At 37.5% G+C, this 23,047-nt stretch overlaps 1 protein-coding gene across 1 annotated transcript in view; it reads left to right on the forward strand.

The window, feature by feature from the left end:
- LOC150079123 (sodium-coupled neutral amino acid transporter 7-like) overlaps positions 1 to 23,047 on the forward strand; it is a 183,836-nt gene that overhangs the window by 122,918 nt on the left and 37,871 nt on the right. Inside the window, exon 6 of the mRNA XM_090382961.1 lies at positions 16,493 to 16,755. Coding sequence (XP_090239087.1) covers positions 16,493 to 16,755 — 263 coding nt within the window. The remainder of the gene's footprint in view (positions 1 to 16,492; positions 16,756 to 23,047) is intronic.

Raw genomic sequence — 23,047 nt, forward strand, 5'->3', positions numbered from 1 at the left:
AACTTAACCATTCCACCTTATATTTAGCCATCAGTCTCTTCATAAAACTATTGCAGATTATATTCAATGTGAGTACCGCACTTTAAGCATTTCACTATTTTTATATTTACTTCTGTTCTGTGTAAAATAATGGAGTCACTGGTTAAAGATGCATTGCAGGATCATCTAGACAAGACTGCAGCAATAATTCAGACACAGCATGGGTTTGTTAAGGGAAAGTCTTGTCTGACAAATTTGATAGGATATTATGATGTGGTTACAAAGGAACTGGATGCAAAAAATAATTTTGATATCATATATTTGTATTTCAGGAAATCTTTCTACACTGTTGCGCATGGCGTATGTTGCATATTGTACAAATTGGAGCAGAATGGTATTAAATGTAAGTTGCTACAATGGATAAAAGGATGGTTGAGTGGGAGAAGACAGAGGGTGGTAATCAATGGGTGCTGCTCTTCACGGGCTAATGTTATTAGTGGAGTCCCACAGGGTTCAGTGTTGGGTCCTCTGTTGTTTTGTATATTTATCAATGATATTGATGAAGGTATATCAGGCTTAGTGTTGAAGTTTGCAGATGATACAAAGGTTGGCAAGGTTGTTAATGACAGTAATGGCAGTGTGCTACTGCAACAGGATCTAGATAATTTGGGTCGATTGGCTAAGGAGTGCAACTGAAGTTTAACCTTGACAAATGCAAAATACTGCATATGAGTAGAAGTAACCCCAGAGAAACGTACCAACTGTGTGGTACTACACTTAAGGTGGTAGAAAATGAAAAAGACCTGGGATTAATTGTGCAGTCAGATATGAAGTTTTCTGAGCAATGTAGACAGGCTGCTAGGGCAGGTCACGGGGTTTTGTCAATGATATATATAGGAATTTTGCTAGCAAGGAAAAGGAGGTGATTGTCTCTCTGTATAAGGCAATGGTCAGGCCACGCCTTGAGTACTGCGTACAGGTCTGGAGGCCTCATTTTAGGAAAGATGTAGATTTGCTTGAGCATGTACAGAGAAGGGCAACAAGATTGGTGAGGGGAATGAAGGGATCCTCTTACCAAGAAAGGCTTAAGTTGTGCAAATTGCAGTGGCTAGAGACTAGGCACCTGCGCGGTGATCTGATTGAGGTGTATAAGGCCTTGAATGAGTTGAGCACGCTGAATTCTGACGGGATCCTTCCACTTGTTTAGATTACTAACCTAAGGGGGCATAAATTCAAATTAAGAAAAGACAGATGTAGAATAGATGTGTGGAAATTTGCCTTTAGCCATCGGGTGGTTAATTGCTGGAACAAACTTCCATCTGTTGTTGTGGAAGTTGATAGGTTGAATAAATTTAAGGAGTAACTGGACAGGCATTTGGAGGGAATGGTGTGATTTTTTTTTTTTTTTTTTTTTGGCTGATGCTGCATAAGCTCATGCATTTGTTTTCTTGCATTACGTGCTACTATTACTACTCACCAGATATGAGCCCCTGGGGTTCACATGGCTTTTCGGATGAAGAGTTCATACCATCATGAGAACTCATTGTAGTATTTGGATTGTCAGAATGGGATGAAATATTCACAGTTGTAGCGTCATGTGAGCTCATCAGTTTTGGGATGAAAGTTCTATATCCCAGGGAAGAGTCTCCTGAAAGGTTCAATTTTCCTGGTAATTTCAGAAAATTCTGCAAGCTCCTGATTTTTTTTACGATATTAGTATACTGGTTATGATATTAGCATACAGTGCCTGGTTGTGTCAATTAATGGTTCAATAAGACTTACCCAGAATTTTCACCCCAAACAAAATAGTCAATAATTCAGTTCAATCCAGTTATATAACAGTCCTCAGTCATATCACAACAATATTATATCCAATTGTTATTGGAGACTAGTGTTAGTATTAAAGTGGCTTACAGCAGCTAGCCAGAGCCACCAATCAGAGACAGTCCTGGTGGTCATGTGATCAATGACGGCAAACAAAGGCTTTGTTTACCACAACGAGGGAGAAGCAATGATTGCCTCCATGGCCACACAATCATTAGACAAAACCAAAACTAGTGAGCCAATCATATAAATAATAATATGAATCACTAGCACTATTCAAGAATAGTTTATGGCATTACTCAAGTTTTAAAATAAGCAACAATAAATAAGATCTTTATTGTACAGTTCTTTATTGTATTGTTCACCGGTACACACAGGTACCACGACCCTTCAATACCCTTCACGGCACCATGTCTTGTAATGGGGGATTTTAACATTCCAGATATTGACTGGAACTTGTGGATTGGTCACTCGCACACTAGCAAATCTTTTGTGGATTTATTGGATGACTGTTTTCTACAGCAACACATTCAAGAGGCAACCAGAGTGAGTAATACTCTTGATCTGATTATTAGCAGTGATTATTCATGCATTAAGAATTTGCAGATAAAGGAACCATTGGGTGACAGTGATCACAATATACAGTAAACTCCTGCTGTTCGCGGGGGTTACGTTCCTGAGAAATGCCGCGAATACCGAATTATGGCTCCCATAGTAATAAAGAGGTTCTGTTCCAAAGTATGAAATATATAAGAAAAACTAGTCTAAAATTTTGTCTATGTATGTATTATATGTACCTTCATAATATGACTATGTACATAGACAGTACATAATGAAATGCAAGCATAAGGCATCGAAACGAAAATAAGAAAAAATTTAATATTAAATGTAATATTTATTAGAAATTTCAAACAAATCTTTCAAACCAGCGCCTTTGCTAGCTAAAAAACTTATCCCGCCAGTGCTATCACCAGTTTCACTAAAGTGTTGATAAAGGAGGTTTGTCTTTTCACAAATGATGAGTGAACTTAACGGAATTTTATTTTGAGTTCGGTCTTCTATCCACAGATTTAAAGCCTTTTCCATTTTTTCTAATTTAACATCACGAGTTACAGAGCAAATTTTTGAAGCAATTAGCGCGTTTTCACGGACACTACGTCGGATTTTTTCTTCCGATTTTTGGATTGATCGTACCGTTGATTCAGTGATTTTATAATATTTTGCCACTGAGGAGACACTCTCACCATTAGAAATTTTATCTAATAACTCAATTTTATTCGCTAATGTCATCACCTTTGATCTTTTCACATTTCCCTTGTTGTTCGTGGCCATATTTTTGTATGGGTTAGAAAGAACTTGTCCAAAATAAAGTCACTTTCTTCCGTTAACACACTCGAAAAAGTCTGTTTTACACTGCAAAATGGTAGATTTATCACTTTTGTAAGCATATCAATTTATAAATTTATTCAATTTATAAGCATATCAATTTATAAATTGATAAATTTATAAGCATATCAATTTATAAATTGATAAATTTTATTCAATTTACAAGCATATAAATTAAAAGCAAACGATGAAACCTTCCATGACAAGCACATAACACATACTGAACAAGGATTAGCGAGAAACATCCGTGCTCGCGATTTTGTCACCCCTCTCCCCCCACCTACTGAGCGCTGTTTTGACGGGGAAAGATAATTTTAGCCACACCCATGTTTTTTTATGGCGGAAAATGTTCACGGTGCTTTAACATTCACATTTTTTTAGGTTTCATTTTATAGTAAATCAGCGACCGCGAATAGCAGGGGTTTACTGTACTGATGTGGGAATTGCATAAGGATGTAACTACCATCAAGGCTAAAGGGAAGGGCTTTTGCTTTCGTAAAGGTGACTACAGGTCAGTTTTTAAATTTTATACAGTGGGATGAACTGACAATGTTACCAACATTGAATTCTAAATGGAAAGCATTCAGGGACTTCATTTTGGAGGTTACTTGGCTTTTCATTCCAACTAAGATGTACTGTTCAAGGTTTAGACCTAAATGGATGTAAGATGAAGTAATGAGTCTCATGGCAGAGAAGAAAAATGTATGGGATGCATATAAAGTATCAATGGATACAGAAGCCTATGGCAGATATAAACTAGTCTGTAATCAAGTAACAAAGAAGGTTAGACAGGCGAAGGCAGTGCACGAGAAATCTTTGGCAAAGGATGCAAAGAAAAACAGCAAAGAGTTCTTTACTTATGTAAACTCTGGAAGGAAAGGGATGAATCAGATCGGACCACTTAACATAGATGGGTTGACTGTTGATGATCATGCTCAGGTAACTGATAAACTGAATGAGTATTTTGCATCAACATTCACACATGTGGAGTTATTCAATGAGGGGAGTGCCAGAAGTTTATCAAACTCTAACAGGAAGCTAAGTGATTTTGTAATAACTGAGAACAAAGTGGAGGAGAATTTGTTGAAGTTAAACATAAAAAAGGTGCCTGGGTGGACGGGATCTATCCAGTTATATTAAAGGAGGCAGCAAAGAAATTAAGCAAACCCTTAACCATAATTATGAGAGCTTCCTTGGACTCGGGGGAAGGCCCCATGGACTGTAGGTGTGCAAATGTATCACCAACTCACAAAGGGGGTTCAAAAGGTGATACAGGTAACTATAGACCTGTTAGTTTAACTTGTGTTCCGGGGAAAATAATGGAATCACTAGTTAAAGAAGCATTGCAGAATCATGCAGACAAGACTGCAGTAATAGTTAAGACAGAGCATGGGTTTGGTAAAGGGAGGTCTTGCCTTACCAATTTTATTGGATACTATGATGTGATTACAAAGGAAGTGGATGCAAAAAATAATTTTGATATCATATACTTGGATTTCAGGAAAGCTTTTGATGCTGTCGCACATGGAAGACTGCTGTACAAATTGGAGAGGTATGACGTTAAGGGTTAGAATAGGGGTTAGAATAGGCGTTAAGGGTTAGAATTGTTACAATGGATAAAGGGATGATGAAGTGGGAGATGACAGAGAGTGGTAATCAATGGACACTGCTCTTCGTGGACAAATGTTATTAGTAGAGTTCCTCAGGGTTCGGTGTTGGGCCCATTGTTGTTTTGTATATTTATCAATGATATTGATGAAGGTCTATTAGGTTTAATGTCCAAGTTTACAGATGATATAAAGGTTGGCAGGGTTTTTTAATGACAGTAAAAGCAGTATGCTACTCCAACTGGATCTAGATAAGTTGGGCAAATGGGCTGAAAAGTGGCAACTGAAATTTAACATTGACAAATGCAAAGTACTGCATATAGGTAGCAATAACCAAAGAGAAACATACCAACTGTGTGGTACTACACTCAGGGAATTGGAAAGTGAAAGAGTAGTGGAGCTAATTGTGCAGTCAAATATGAAGTTCGTTGAGCAGTGCAGAGGGTCTGCCAGGGCAGGTCATGGAGTCTTGTCAATGATATATAGTAATTTTGCTAGCAGGGGCAGGGAGGTGATTATCCCATTATACAAGGCTATGGTCAGGCCACACCTGTGTACAGGTCTGGAGACCTCATTTTAGGAAGGATGTAGAATTGCAAGAACAAGTACAAAATAGGGCAACATGATCAGTGAGGGAACAAAGGGGTGCTCTCACCAAGAAAGGCTTAAGTTCTGCAAATTGCAATGAATAGAGAGTAGGCACTTGCGCGGTGATGTGATTGAGGTGTGTAAGGCCTTGAGCAAGCTGAATGCTGATGGGATTCTTCCCCTTGTTCAGATTAAGAACCTGATGGGGCACAGATTCAAATTGAGGAAAGACAGTTGTAGAATAGATGTGCAGAAATTTGTCTTTATTTGATTGGTGAAACAGACTTCCATCTTTTGTTGTGGAAGTTGATAGTATAAATAAATTTAAGGATGAGCTGGGAACAAAGGGGTGCTCTTAGGGGTGTTCTTGTTGCTTTGCTGCTGTAGTGTGGGCCATGATTTCTGTGTAAATACTATTTAATTGATTAACAATGAAAAATTGATAAAGTTAAGAAATTTAATTGACAATACTAGGCTAAGTTAATGCATTGAGATGTATAATAATGTCTAATTCTTATGTTATCAAGTTACTCTATACCGTAATGGTCACAGTGTTAAATTAGTTATATCCTTAGCTAAATACAAAAGATATATGCCCAACAAGTGATTAAAAGGCATTTGGAACGAATGGTGGGGTGAAATGGGTGGGTTTTTTTTTTTTGGATGATGCTGCATAAACTTGCTTTCTTGTATCGTATTCTAATGCTAACTTTTGCAACTGGCAGTCATACCGTGGTCCTATTCCACCTATCTGTTTTGCATAATATATTTCATATTTCCCTGGCAATAATTAGCTCATCTGGTACCAGTTCATTCTACCCTGAAGATTGCCGCTGTGTTGCCTGATGCACAAGAATGAGTTCTGGCATTGAGTTGGGCAGCCAAGAGTTTGATTGGTCCCCTGTTTTAATTCCTTCAAGGGCATCTGCCCTATTCTTCAAACTCTCAAACATACCCATCAGAACACTGAGCTGGCACTTAATTTTTTGACACTCGCTGCACCTAGCACACACAAAGATATCCTCCTTGGCTAGATCATATTTTGTTCCAGAAAGGTCCACAAACATTTCACAAGTTGCACATTTTTTTATGCTGTAATGCATTGGAGAATAGCCCCCTTCAGTTCTCCTCGAGCCACAGCACTCCCACCAATTTGTTCTTGTTGCTTTGCTGCTGTAGTGTGGGGCATGATTTCTGTGTAAATACTATTTAATTGATTAACAATGAAAATTGATAAAGTTAAGAAATTTAATTGACAATACTAGGCTAAGTTAATGCATTGAGATGTATAATAATGTTTAATTCTTGTTATCAAGTTACTCTATACCGTAATGGTCACAGTGTTAAATTAGTTATATCCTTAGCTAAATACAAAAGATATATGCCCACCAAGTGATCAAAACCTTCAAGCCACTTATTACGATTAAAACCCTACTATTCTTCTGCACTACTCGTTACTTTTTACGATATTTCCGTCAAAACATCAGCACAATAGTGGAATGAGAAGTGAGTTGTAACTTACAAAAATTACTAGTTAAATTTTAAAATAAGCTTACGAATGCTACTAAATCTATTTAATATCTTTGTAAAGCACAATTTAATATGTTAATCAAGAATACCATTTTAAGACGGATGTAGAGCTGCTTGAACGAGTACAGAAGATGGGCATCGAGATTGGTGAATGGAACAAAGGGTTGCTCTTACAAAGAAAGGCTTAAGTTATGCAAATTGTAGTGTCTGTAGACTAGGCACCTGTGAGGTGATCTGATTGAGGCCTTATAACCTCAATCAGTTGATTGCCGAAATAAACTTCCATCTGTTGTTGTGGAAGTTGATAGCTTAAATAAATTCAAGGTAGAACTAGACAAACATTTGGAGTTAATGGATGGGTAAAATGGGAAGTGTTTTTTTTTTTTTTTTTTTGGCTGATGCTATATAAGCTTGCTTTCTTGCATCACATACCTTTGCTAATGTTATACAGTAAGAACATGCAAAATATTTATCCATTTGCAGGGGCTTGAATTTTACTGACTGTTCACCTCTGCAACCACAGCGCCACATATATAGATGTAACTACTCTCAAGATCAAAGAGAAGGGCTTTCGTAAAGGTAATTACAATGGTCTTGGATAATTTTTAAAATCTATGCAGTGGGACCAACTGACCGTGTGGCAGTCAGATATGAAGTTTTCTGAGCAGTGCAGACAGGCTGCCAGAGCAGCTCATGGGGTCTTGTCAATGATATACAGGAATTTTGCTATCAGGGATAAGGAGGTGATTATCCCTTTGTATAAGGCAGTGGTCAGGCCCCACCTTGAATACTGCATGCAGGTCTGGAGGCCTCATTTTAGGAAGGATGTAGAGCTGCTGGAATGAGTACAGAGAAGGGCAACGAGATTGATGAGGGGAACAAAGGGTTGCTCTTACCAAGAAAGGCTTAAGTTCTGCAAATTGCAGCATCTGGAGACTAGGCATCTGCAAGGTGATCTGATCAAGGTGTATAAGGTCTTGAATGGTTTGAGCAGGCTCAGTGCTGATGAGATTCTTTCTCTTGCTCAGATTACGAATCTGAGGCATAAATTCAAATTGAAGAAAGACAGTTGCACAATAGATGTGCGGAAATTTGCCTTTAGCCAGTGGTGGTTGATTGCTGGAACAAACTCACATCTGTCATATAAGTTGAATAAATTCAAGCTTAAATAAATTCAAGCTTAAATAAATTCAAGGCAGAACTAGACAAACATCATTTTGAGCTAATGGATGGGTGAAATGAGAAGGTTTTTTTTTTTTTTTTTGCCTCATATGCCTCTACTAATGCTACTAAAAGCAACTTGTAAATAGGAAATATCAGGGAAGTAATCGTAGAAGCATTTAAGCAGTTTTAACCAACTAAGGGATACTGTTGACGGTTTAGACTTAAATGGATATCAGATAAACAGATGAGACTAGTAGCAGGGAATAAAATGCATAGGATGTGCAAGATTATCAGACAATATAGAAACGTATAGTAGGTATAAGCTACAATCAAGTTACAGAGCGTGTTAGGCAAACTAAGGCAGATTATGAGAACTCTCTGGCAAAGAAAGTAGCGAAGGCTTCTGTGCTTATGTAAACATGAATGAATCACTTTGGTCTGCTAGATATAAATGGTATAACTGTAGATGATCCTGCTCAGGTTGTGAACAAACTGAATACATACTTTGCACCTATATTTACCTATTAGGAATATTTTTAGAGATGCGAGTACCCAGAAATGTATAAAATTACAGAATCCCAATCAATTTAAGAGAGGAAAGTTGGAAGAGAAATTGTGAAAGCTAAACATAAATAAGGACACAAGAAATCTATTCAATTAAATTAAGAGAGGCAGTAAGAGTGGTTAGCAAATCTTTATCCATAATTATTAGAGCATCCTTGGATTCAGGATTTTGCTATGTACTGGAGATGTGGAATATATCCCCAATACATCAAGGGGAATCAAAAGGTTATATGAGTAATTACAAACTTTTTTTCAGCTTGGCTTCTGTTCCAGGGGAAAGTAATAGAGTCACTGATTTAAGAAGTAATGCATGGTTATCTCTACAGGAATGCAGTTTTACAGCAGACACAGCATGGATTTGTTAAGAGGCAATTTTGTCTGACCAGTGCAGTAACAAAGGAATTGGATGCAAATAATAATTTTGATATTATATACAGTCATGTATGCTACAATGAATGAATGCTACAACGAACAGTTTTTATCAATAAAATCAGGATGCTACAACGAACGTATGTTGTGTTGATTAGAGCGCTTCCCGCTTTGATTAGAGCATCAGTTATCATCTTTGTTATCATTTGTAAGGTTCAGTTATTAGTTTAGTTCAGTTGTCTGCTTGTTTACCCTTTAGCAGTGAAAATATTTTTTTTTAATTACAGTATTCTGCTATATAATTTTAGCCATGAGCTGGCAAAATAGAGTGAGAAAGCTAATTAACTTAGACATTAAGAAAGAAATATATTTCCAAGCGAGAAAATGGAAAAAGTGTATAAGATCTAAGTGCTGAATACGATATGGCTAAATCAACAATCAGCACAATTTTAAAAAACAAGGAAGAAATAAAAAGTGCACAGGTCACAAAGGGAATCTCTAGGTTAAGCAGTTCACGTTGTAATATCACGGAAAAGAAACTCTTCTATTAGTGTGGATTAATGAAAAACAAATGGCAAGTGATAGTGTCAGTGAGGCGATTATTTGTGAAAAGGCCAAACAGTTGTTTGAGGAACTTGGTGCTAAGGCTCCTAGTACAAGTACCCATCTGTGAAGAGGTTTTTGGCACCAAGGGGTGGTTTACTGGATTTGGGAAAAGGACTGGATTACACAGTGTTGTGAGGCATGGTGAGGCTGCTAGCATAGATAGGGATGCTGCTGAGCAACATTGCAAGAAATTTAAGAAAATAATTAAGGATGGAGGTCTTCTTTTGCAGCAGGTGTTTAACTGTGACAAAACTGGCCTTTTCTGGAAGAGAATGCCACACAGAACATATATCATGAAGGAGGAGACCACCTTGCCTAGCCATAAGCCAATGAAAAACCGGCTTGCATTGCTCTTTTGTGCCAATTCTTCGGGTGATTGCAAGGTCCAACCAGTGCTCGTGTACCATTCGGAGAACCTCGGAGCTTTTAAAAACATCAGGAAAACTGCCTTGGAGTTTTGTGGCATTCCAACCACAAGGCTCGGATGACCAGGAGTCTTTTCTCCCACTGGATGACTGAGGTGTTTGGGCCCCACTGTCCGTGACTACCTTATGGAGAAGGATCTTTCATCGAAAGTTCTTTTGGTCATGGACAATGCTCCAGCCCACCCTCCTAATTTGATGGAAGAATTACCAGATGAGTGCAGTTTTATCAAGATTCACTTCTTGCCACCTAATACAACACCTCTCCTCCAGCCTATGGACCAGTAGGTGATCACAAATTTTAAAAAACTCTGCACTAAGGCACTGTTCAGGAAATGTTTTGAGGCCACTTCTTCCAGTGATATGACTCTGAAGGACTTTTGGAAACTTCAATATAGTGGATGCTGTTTTTCTAATTGTGGTTGCTTGGAAAGAAGTTTCTGTTAGGCGATTGAATCCGGCTTGGAGGTCATTGTGGCCTGACGCTGTGGCTCCAAGGGACTTTGAAGGCATTCAACAGTTGGGGGAAGAGTCTATTGTGCAGGAAATGGGCAGTTCCATGGGTCTGGAGATCAATGAGGAGGATGTGGAGGAATTGGTGGAGGACCATAGGAAGGAGCTATCATTTGAGGAGTAAACAGAGCATCACAACGAAGAGGCAGAAGCACTGAAGAAAAGGAAAGCTTTTGGGGAAGAGAAGGATGAGGAGGAATTGGTGGAAGACCATAGAAAGGAGCTATAATTTGAGGAGCTAGCAGAGCTTCACAATGAAGAGGCAGAGGCACTGACGAAGAGGAAAGCTTTTGTGGATGAGAAGGACGAGGACAAGGAAAAAAGTCAGCATTCCAGCTGAGGACCTTAAAGAGGTGTTCTCTTGCTGGAGTAAACTATCCAAACTTATAAAAAAATTATCATCTGGATATTGCCACTGTGGAAATGGACCTTAATCATTTTAATGACACCTTGATAGCCCATTTTTGGAGGGTCCAAAAAAATCAAGGATAAAGCAGTCACGCTTGAATTTTTCTTCAAAAAAAGGTGGACAAACTCCCTCCAGCTAATGAACCTCCCACAGGACAGTCACCCAAGATGAGTAGAAATCTGTGATTTTTTATGATTTTTATTAGGGAAAGTTTGTTTATATTTTCACTGGGAGAATATTGTTTATGCTTTTCAAATTTTATGTACAGTGTATAAAAGTTAAATAAATTAAATTTTATATTATTTTTACACTTATTTTTCATTTTGTATTATATTTTTCCTGTTTAAATTATTGTATTGGATGGTAACTTTGCTCTAGACTGTGGGCCTGAAATGGATTATCCCTAAATACATATATCCCTAAATACATAGAACGAACTGATGCTATAATGAACGAGGTTCTAGAACCAGTTACGTTCGTTTTAGCATACCCCACTTTATTTAGATTTCAGAAAAGCTTCTGATACTGTTCCACATAAATGACTGTCTTACAGATTGGAGAAGTGTGGCATTAGGGGCAAGTTACTCATGCAGATAATGAGATGGTTGAGTAGGTTATTGAATGTGGTTATCAATGGGCAGCACTGCTGTTTTCTGACTAATGTTATTACTTGAGCCCCCTACTGTTCCCTGCTGGGTCCTTTTTTTTGCTGTTTATTAATGCTAGTTATAAAGGTATATTAGGCTTAATGTCCAAGTCTGCAGATGATACACAAGTTGGCAGGATAGTTAATCAGGTATGCTGCTACAACCAAATCTTGGAAAAATTAGCTGAGAAGTAGTAGCTGAAGAAGTACTGAGACGTGACAGTTGAAGTTTAACATTGACAAACGCAAGGGTAGCAGTAATCTCCGATTTAATGTACCAACTATGTGGTACAACACTCAAGGTAGTGGAGAATGAAAAAAGACCTGGAGGTAATTTTTCAGTTAAACACAAAGTTTTCTGAACAGTGCAGAGAAGCTGCTTGAATAGCTCATCTGCAGATCTGTTGGAGTGGTGAAGAGGAGGGCAATGATATTAGCAAGGAGAACAAAAGGGTGCTCTTGCTAAGAAAGGCTTTAGTTTTGCATCATCTGAAGACTAGAATGGATCGAATAAGCTATATCCTAATGGCATGTTTCCTCTTGTTCATACAAACACACCCATGAGGGGGTATAAATTTAAATTGAGGAAGGATGGGTCCCAGAAAATTTGGAAACTTGCTTTGAGCCAGCAGGTAGTTGTTTATTGGAACAAGCTTCCATCTGATGTAATGGAAGTGGGTAGTTCGAATAAATTTAATGAAGAACTGATCAAATTACTAGAGTTTTGACAGGTGATGTGGGAAGTTTTTATTTTTATTTTGGATGATGCTATATAAGCGTGCTTTACTTGCTAATACTAATTCTTAAAGTAACCATAATTTCCTTTGTGAAAATGAAAAAAAAAAAAAAAATTCCATGACATTAGCATTTTAAATATGTATCACATTAATACATTACAATCATTATGTGCTAACGGTTCCTTAATTCAAAAATGCTCATTGTCTTTTGAATCTAATAAAAATGGTCACGAATATTGTTTCCCTACATGGCATCTTTATATTTTGGTATAAGAAGTCATTTTATCTGTCCAGCAGTATACATTTAGGCCATGATTTGATATATTGACAAATCCTACTCATCACCAGGAAATTTAGTCCACAATTTCCTCAAAACTTTTTTTAAATAGCAATACACTCAAATGTTATTTCTAATGGTCCCATATGACTCATGTTTTACTAGCCTGCATAAATTGTCCATAGCAAACTCCACTCACAATGCTTTTTTTCATGAAATTTTCTTCTTGGATATTTGATTAGTTTTAAACAAGTTTCAAGTAATTTCCCACTATTCTCTCATGGTCTCCATGGTAGTAGTAGTAGCGGCATGTTATGCAAGAAAGCAAGTGTATGAGCTTATGCAGCATCAGCCAGAGAAAAAAAAAAAAAATCACACCATTCCCTCCAAATGCCTGTCCAGTTCCTCCTTAAATTTATTTAACCTATCAACTTCCACAACAACAGATGGAAGTTTGTTCCAGCAATTAACCACCCGCTGGCTAAAGGCAAATTTCCACACATCTATTCTACACCTGACTTTTTTTAATTTGAATTTATGCCCCCGTAGGTTCGTAATCTGAACAAGTGGAAGGATCCCATCAGAATTCAGCATGCTCAACCCATTCAAGGCCTTATACACCTCAATCAGATCACCACACAGGTGCCCAGTCTCCAGCCACTGCAATTTGCAGAACTTAAGCCTCTCTTGGTAAGAGGATCCCTTCATTCCCCTCACCAATCTTGTTGCCCTTCTCTGTACACATTCAAGCAAATCTACATCCTTCCTAAAATGAGGCCTCCAGACCTGTACACAGTACTCAAGGCGTGGCCCGACCATTGCCTTATACAGAGGGACAATCATCTCCTTTTTCCTGCTAGCAAAATTCCTATATATCATTGACAAAACCCCATGACCTGCCCTGGCAGCCTGTCTGCATTGCTCAGAAAACTTCATATCTGCCTGCACAATTACTCCCAGGTCTTTTTCATTTTCTACCACCTTAAGTGTAGTACCACACAGTTGGTACGTTTCTCTGGGATTCCTTCTACCCATATTCAGTACTTTGCATTTATCAAGGTTAAATTTCAGTTGCCACTTCTTAGCCCATCTGCCCAAATTACCTAGATCCTGTTGCAGTAGCACACTGCCATTACTGTCATTAACAACCCTGCCAACCTTTGTATCATCTGCAAACTTCGACACTAAGCCTGATATACCTTCATCAATATCATTGATAAATATACAAAACAACAGAGGACCCAACACCGAATCCTGTGGGATTCCACTAATAACATTAGTCCACGAAGAGCAGCACCCATTAATTACCACCCTCTGTCTTTTCCCACTCAACCATCCATTTATCCATTGTAGCAACTTACCCTTAATACCATTCTGCTCCAATTTGTACAATAGTCTTCCATGCTCAACAGTGTCAAAAGCTTTCCTGAAATCCAAATATATGATATCAAAATTATTTTTTGCATCCAGTTCCTTTGTAACCACATCATAATATCCTATCAAATTTGTCAGACAAGACTTTCCCTTAACAAACCGATGCTGTGTCTGAATTATTGCTGCAGTCTTGTCTAGATGATCCTGCAATGCATGTTTAACCAGTGACTCCATTATTTTACCTGGAACAGAAGTTAAACTAACTGGTCTGTAATTACTTGTCACCCTTCGATCCCCCTTTGTGAATTGGGGATACATTTGCACATCTCCAGTCCATGGGGACCTCCCCTGAGTCCAAGGATGCTCTCATAATTATGGCTAAGGGTTTGTTTAGTTGCTTTGCTGCCTCCTTTAATATAACTGGATAGATTTTATCCCCTCCAGGTGTCTTTCTTATGTTTAACTTCAACAATTTCTCCTCCACTTTGCTCTCAGTTATTACAAAATCATTAAGCACCCTGCTACAATTTGATAACCTTCTGCCATCTTCAAACCTTAATAGCTCCTCATGCGTGAATGAAGATGCAAAATACTCATTCAGTTTGTTTGTTATCTGAGCAGAATCATTAACAGTCGAACTACCGATATCAAGTGGACCAATCAGATTCATCCCCTTCCTTTTAGAGTTTATATAAGTAAAGAAATCCTTGCTGTTTTTCTTAGAATCCTTTGCCAAAGATTTCTCGTAATCTGCCTTCACCTACCTAACCTCCTTTGTGACCTGATTACAGACTAGCTTATATCTACCATAGGCTTCTGAGTCGCTTGATAATTTATATGCATCCCATGCATTTTTCTTCTCTGTCACGAGTCTTATTAGTTCATTTGATAACCGTTTAGGCCTAAGCCTTGAACAGTATTTCTTAATAGGTATGAAACTTTTAGTAGCTTCCACGAATTAATTCCTTGAATGCTTCCCACTTAGAATTTACTGTTGGTAACATCGTCAGTTGATCCCACTGTACAGAATTTAAAAACTGTCTGAGACCACTGTACGGAAGCAAAAACCCTTTCCTTTACCCCTGATGGTAATTATATCTTTAAGTAAATCGCACATCAGTACACTGTGATCACTGCCACATAGTGGTTCCTTTATCTGGAAATTCTTAATACACGAATGATCAGTGCTGATAACCAGATCAAGAGTATTACTCTCTCTGGTTGCCTCTCTAACATGCTGCTGCAGTAAACAATCACCCAATAAATCCACAAAAGTCTTACTTGTGTGTGAGTGAACAACCCACAAGTTCCAGTCAATATCTGGGAAGTTAAAATCCCCCATTATAAGACATTCTGATTTACTAGCCCACTCTATTTTTCTGTACCATTGTTCATTGTACTCATTCGAGTCATTAGGCCTATAACACACTCCTACTCTTATTTTTGCTTTCACAATGCTTATGTCACACCAAACTGACTCAACAGTGCACTGTTCATCTATATCAACTGGATGCACTTCTTTTGATTTTATGTTTTTCTTAATTAACAGCATGACACCTCCTCCCTTCCTATCCTGTCTATTCTTTCTGTACACATTGTAATCCCCAAATTCGAATTCTGCATTCCTAATATCAGTGTGACACCACGTCTCTGATATCCCAACAATATCCGCTTCCGTAGCCAGGTGGGCAGGAGCAGCAGTGCGTAGCACACGCTTCTTGATTAGACCGGGGTTTGAGCCCGTGCCCACCAAATACGGAGGATGCGGAAAGGTTAGGGAATGACCACCACATATCCCCGGGGCGATATGGCCTTAGTTGCTAATGCTCCTAAAAACCAAATAACAAACAAACAAACAAACAGCCTTTGATGTCTTGATCAATACCTCAAATTCATCAAATTTATTTACTATACTTCTAGCATTGGTATATACATGCAAGCATACATGCACCTATTCCTATAACGTATAACTAGTTCCAGGCTCTGGCTGAATTAAGAATCCCCCCCCCTCCCTAGCAGCCCTGTACTTTGCTGCTGTTCTTCAAGTTGCACCATACCCCCCAATAGGATGATTTAAAGTTGTGCCTCCTCTTTTAGTCTGAACAAAATTCATAGTTTGCAACCCCCACCCCCACCAAGCTTGCAGTGTCCAAAAAAGTTAACACTGCCCCAGCAGCATCAGAAAATATTCTTGCCTCAGGGCTCACAGGAATGCTTCTGCATTTTTCTGCATGGAATTCCAGACACTCACTGCTTCCTAACATGCAACTTTTTCTGGACATTACCTTACAACTGAATAAATACTAAAACCTATGGAAACCTATAGCCTTGTGTATGATATCACCTTTTGTGCCCTTATGTCGGTATTTTCCCCACATTTCATTATTTCGCAGATTACTTTATCTCCTATGTTAATTTAAAGAATTAGGGATAAATCTATATTTATAAAGTTATATATTCCTGATGACATGTAATAGTAATATCTTGTTTTTCCTAGTGCCATGTGAGTTGTGTTCCTGTTTATTCTTGCCTAAAAGACAGACAAGTGAATGTATTCTTGAGGACAGTAATGGTTGCTATGGTAATATGTGTGTTAACATACACAATGGCAGCAGCTTATGGATACCTTACATTCGGATCCCTTGTAAATGCAGATGTCTTAGAATCATATGAAGGCAAAGATCCTATAGTATTAATTGGAATAATTGCTTTTACTATAAAAGTTTTTACAACATATCCAATTTTACTTTTTTGTGGAAGGTGAGAAAATAATTTTTTAAATATTATTAAATGTAGACAAAGATCCTGTAGTATTAATTGGAATAATTGCTTTTACTATAAAAGTTTTTACACCATATTCTATTTTACTTTTTTGTGGCATAAGAAAATAATTTTTTAAATATTATTATAAAAATAGTACCTAAATTGAATTTTCTTGTAGAACTCGGTCAACATTTACATCTCTCCCAGTCTCTGGCCCTGTGTTTTACTCCAGGATACTCACCAGCCTGTATCAAATCATCTAACATTTCAATTCACCTTCTTCTTCTTGGTCTCTTATTCATCACCCCTCCAGCGTGTGGTTTGTAATTCATTTTTTCTTTCTTTTCCTTATATACTTTATCATACTTAATATTTCTTCTATCCTCCTCAGTACAAGAAGGGGAGGGTGTTCAATATTTGCATATTTGTGTTCACCAAAAAAGTAGTTGTGATAGAATGCTGAAACAACACTCTATTTCACTTTTTCAACATAGTCACTAGACAAAATGACACGTATTTGTCACCTCTAAATACATTTCTGCAGGCCAGTTTTGTAGACACTCAATGAACTCTCTCATGAGAGAGGGTATTGAGTGTCATGACAAGTGCAAGCAGCGAATTTAAAGCTAAAAGCAATCATAAGTTTTTTTTGCCAATTCATTTATGTAATTGTCATAATTGCAATTCTGCCCAGACACGATAGGAGGGAGTACATGATGAGAGCCTTGTCAATCAATTGGGCAAGATTGTGCAAGGCTCATGGGATAGAATTTTTCTCAACATGGTCTGTGCTTGTTTACACAGACCATGTTTCTACAGGGACAGGATTGCAATTCTGCAATCCTGTGCTGATGAAAAGCCTAGTAGCCTAGAAGAAATACTGTTCAAGGTTTAGGCTAAATGGATGTCAGATGAACTAATAAGACTTGTGTCAGAAAAAAAAATGCATGGGATGCATATATATTATCAGGCAACATAGAAGCCAGTGGTACAAGTCTGTAATCAAGTCACAAAGGAGGTTAGGCAAGCGAAGGCAGATTAGAAGAAATCTTTGTCAAAGGATGCAAAGAAAAATAGCAAAGACTTCTTTATTTATATAAACTCTAGAAGGATTGGGATGAATCAGATTGATCCACTTGATATCGATGGTTCAGTCGTTGATGATCCTGCTTAGATAGCTGACAAACCAAATGAGTATTTTGCATCTACATTCACACATGACGAATTCACTGGTTAAAGAAGCATTTCAGGACCATCTAGACAAGACTGCAGTAATAATTCAGACACAGCATGGGTTAAGGGAAAGTCTTGTCAGATAAATTTCATTGGATACTATGATGTGGTTACAAAGGAACTGGATGCAACAAATAATTTTGATATCATATACTTGGATTTCAAGAAAGCTTCTGATACTGTTGCACCTGGAAGACTACTGTACAAATTGGAGCAGTATGGTATTAAGTGCAAGTTGCTACAATGGATAAAAGGCTGGTTTAGTGGTAATCAATGGATGCTGCTTTTCGTGGACTAATTTTATTAGTGGAGTCCCCCAGAGTTTGGTGTTGTGCCTGCTGTTGTTTTGTATATTTATCAGTGATATTGATGAATGTATATCAGGCTTAATGTCCAAGTATGCAGATGATACAAAGTGTTAATGACAGTGTGCTACTACTGCAACAGGATCTAGAAAATTTCGACAGATGGGCTGAGAAGCAGCAACTGAACTTTAACATTGACAAATGCAAAGTCCTGCATATGGGTTGAAGACTCCCACAGAAATGTACCAACTGTGTGGTACTACACTTAGGGTGGAAGAAAATGAAAAAGACCTGAGAGTAATCGTGCAGTCAGATCTAAAGTTTTCTGAGTAGTGCAGGCAGGCTGCCAGAGCAGGTCATGGGCTCTTGTCAATGATATACAGTAATTTTGTTAGTAGGAAAAAGGAGGTGATTATCCTTTTGTATAAGTCAATGGTCAGGCCACGCCTTGAGTACTGCATACAGGTCTGGAGACCTCATTTTAAGAAGGATGTGTAGTTGCTTTAGCAAATACAGAGAGATGGACAATGATATTAGTGAGTGGAACAAAGGGTTGCTGTTATAAAGAAACAGTTAAGTTCTGCAAATTGCCGTGTCTGGATATGCAGTGTATAAGTCCTTGAATGGTTTGAGCAGGCCCAATGCTGATAGGATTCTTCCTCTTGCTCAGATTACGAACCTGAGGGGGCATAAATTTAAATTGAGGAAAGACAGTTGTAGAATAGATGTTCAGAAATTTGTCTTTAGTCAGCAGGTTGTTGACTGCTGGAACAAACTTCCATCTGTCATTGTGGAAGTTGATAGCTTAAACAAATTCAAGGGGGAACTGGACAAACTTTTAGAGGGAATGGATGTCTGAAATGGTTTTTTTTTTTTTTTTTTTTTTGTCTGATGCTACATAAGCTTGCTTTCTTGCATCACATCCTTTTCTACTATTACTATTAATACTACATCATTAACAGTAAAGTGTTTTACACAAAGAAAGAATTTCATCGCAGGAAAGAGGAAGGAATCCAAGGGTGTAAGTTTGGTGGAATAAGCAGGATGCGGCAATATTTAAAACCTATATTTCTGGGCACACCTCACTGCCGCATCTGAGGAATGCGCAGGACATTTCCATGGAGCAGGCACACACCTTTTGACAGCTTTCTTCATGGTTTTTCTTTTATAGCAGCATGTAGCTTTATGAGGAGGTTGGAATAATACTCTACCATCACAATACAGCCCTTTTGAATCTGTTTGTTTTTACACCATGCTGATCCTAAAAAACCAACAGCATCACATTGTCAGCACTTGGTTGCATCTTTTCCTTTTTGTGGGATTGATGATTCTGCAGGCATGCAGAATCATCAATCTAGCTTTGAAAAAACTCTTGCTTTTCCTGGCACCTCAACAACATTTCATGTGCACATGTGCCCTTTCCTTCTTCTATTAAGGGGTCAGAAATCTGGAAATCAATCTAGCAAACTGGGCATGTGCCTAGGGCCTGTAAATGGCAATGGACAGCCAAAATTGGATATATTGAGTAGTGTAACGATGAGCATGAGTGCTCATGTTCTTTATAAAATTTGCAAATAAAATATTCTTTTAAATTGTAATGTAGCTTCTAGTCAAAATGCATGTGCTGCTGATGTGTTCAGATTTGTATATATTTCCTTAGAAATATATGCAGATTTATTTGCTTTACATTTTTATTTATTTATTTTTTTTGATTTGGTAGTTGTTGGCGCATCGGCTACTGTGGCCATATTACACCTCCCAAGGTTTTTGCAGTACTTTGATCCAAGCCCGAGGCAGGAATCGAACCCGCGACCTTTGGGTTGCTGGGCAGGTACTTTACCCACTCGGCTAGCCCGGTCGGCTTTACATTTTTATATTGATTGTGTAATCCTAATTTTATGAGGTCCCCTATGCCCTATTTTTTTACTATTAAAGTAGGGTTCCCAGAAAATATTTTGCCTAGGGACCAACTACCCCAAAGATAGGCCCTATTCGTAATAAACATTTTTACAGGGGCCCCAAAAAAAACTTTTGCTGAGGGCCGGTGTATTCTCAAGTTCGGCCCTGTACTCATATGCAACTGTCGTTGGAATTCTCCATAGACCCTACACTAATTTGGAGCTCTGCATCCACTCATTCGACGCTAATACGGTAATCTTTGAGGATTTGAGGTCAATTTTTGCATCACTCTCTTCTGTTACAGAATTTTTGGGCATCCTGGAATTGTTTCATTGTGCACTGAGGTTTCTCCACATTTAAATTGTTTGTACCAATGTGCAACAACACTGTAACCTGGGCAATCCTCTCCATAAATAATAATAATAATTTCTTTGTGGATTGTTTTTGGGTGTTTTCCCTTGCAGAAAGGAACTGAATCACTGATCTGTATTTCACTTTATCAATTAAGACACTTCACTTCATTAAGCACTGCAAGGGAAAAAAAAAAAAAAAGTGTCGTACAGGGTATGCACGAAAGATATTTTATGTGAAACTATCCTTAGGAAATGTACGCTTGAGATAGTATTTTGAACACTTTTCACAATTCGATAGTAGATGATGGAAGAAAATCAAAACCATTTAAATTTTTAAAATTGAACAGATAGAACCGAAGTTGATAAACGATTGTAATGTTTTATACTCATGTCTACTACTTACTTTTCCAAATCAATACTAATGACTGAGTTAGCATCATCTAAGAAGTGAAGTCATTTCTGTCTCGCATTTTCGTTACTGATAAGTTTTACTTCAGTCTAAAAAATTTAGTAGGTGCCGTCAAAGATGTTTTCACATAAAAAAAAAAAAAAAAATGAATTGTCAGATTGAAACCAGAATTTGTGTGGTTGCTATAGAAATTTCAAGGTATCAAACAAAAAATAAATTTATCTTTCCACCACAAGTACTTCTGGGTGAATACAATTCTTTTATGAATCCCCCCCCCACCTCATACTTCATTTCTAACCCTGTCTGTCCATTTGACCCTTTCAAGCCTCTTCTACATCCATATCTTAAAAGCTTCACTTGTAATGTCTTCCTTCTTTAGTACTATTAGTAAAGGAAGGAGATTTATAGTTCAATGCATGAATTTTTATTTTCACACAATTATTTATTCACTCCTAATGAGAGTACTTTGGGTGAAGTGTCATGCTTTGTCTGCTTTTTTGGTACATGAAATAAGATCTAGTTTGTTTCTTTTGTGCATCTTTCTTTCTCTGTGAACTCCATGAGGAAATTGCATTAATAGTAAATTATTAATAGCAAATAGTAATAATATATTATTCATAAATTACTAATAGTAAATTATTCTAAATTATTCTGTCACTCCACAAGTAAATTAAGATTACACTCCTCTTGGAACTTTCAGTATGTTATGTCTCACTTGGCAGGCAAGACTGACAGCTTGAACATCTGAGATTTTATCTGATGGAGGATTCCATCTAAGTCCCTCAAACTATCTCCTATTCTCTAGTCCATCTGTTGAAGACCAGTAAATTTGACTCCACATTCATCAGTCTTGCTCTTATAATTTGTAACAAAAGTGATCTGGACTCAGACATTATTTTTCAGCAAAGCGCTTACAAATGAACAATATCAGAGTCCTTGAAGTTTGTACTTGAATATCAAAGCCTCAAAGTGCAAGAGACATATGTAACTCAAGAGCACTATAAATTAACCAGTCTGTTATTAAGCAGTGACTATTGTTCATTTTATCAAAAATTTTGCCATGCCCCACACAGCTGCACTCCTTTTTTTATTTCTTGCTTTTAGCAGTTTTGCTTAAAATAAATTGAGTTAAGATTATTTTCAACTCCCCCACCTCATATCTTTAGTGTCTTTTGATAGCATGGACAGTTTTCCCTATGGAAATTTAGATAGTTATTGTTAGAAATTGTTACTCCTCCAGTGACAATGAGATGTTTGAAGCTGTTTGGCACATCATCAGTTTATGTTTTCAGTTGGAAGTTTTTCTTTCATGCACCGCTTAGCTGCTCTTTTTTATTTGGCACATTTATTCACCATTTGACACACCACTGTTAAGTGAGACTCCCTGTTGTCCTAGAAGCCTAATAGTTGCAAAACATTCAGTAACAACAGTGCCTTCATGTTATTAATGATTCACTTTCTTGATGTTATTTGATTAAAAAAATGATATTACTCATTGTAGGCTGACTCTTGAATATTACAATAATTTTTAAAGTGAGCATTATCATCTGTCACTAGAGGAAAAATATTGAGTGTAGTGTTTCCTTTTCTCAAATTATTTGAATCCCTACACTGAAATTGTGCCCTGTTTCTTAACTAATAAATGTGGGATGTCATTTGGTTATTTCTTCATAGCATTTTTTCTCACTGATGCAGTGCAAATCTGTACAGAAATGCCCATTTGGGGAGGCAAAATTTTTCATATGTCAATGCAGGGGCATATTCAGGGCGGCCATATGTCCTCCCTTAACCAAAAATTCAAAATTAAAGAAAATTAAAATGTTATGTTTCTTCTCTATTTTCTCAAGGGGTTTTCATTAGGATTCACAATACTGGTCAAAATCTTAATATTGGTATTTCATACTGCTGAATACGGTGCTGTTTCTTGTATTCTGTCTATCTTGTGAACTCCTCTGACTGTCTGTCGTCCCGGAATATAAACAGAAAATTTATTTATTTTGGTATTTTTAATTTATGAAACCGGGATACTGGTATTCCAAAAAAAACATTTTTCGGAATATATTTTGATAACAATTAGGTGCAATAAAGTA

This window comes from Mastigoproctus giganteus, chromosome 10 (genome assembly GCF_048544385.1).
Source record: "Mastigoproctus giganteus isolate SK-2022 chromosome 10, ASM4854438v1, whole genome shotgun sequence".
Classification (NCBI taxonomy): Eukaryota; Metazoa; Arthropoda; class Arachnida; order Uropygi; family Thelyphonidae; genus Mastigoproctus; species Mastigoproctus giganteus.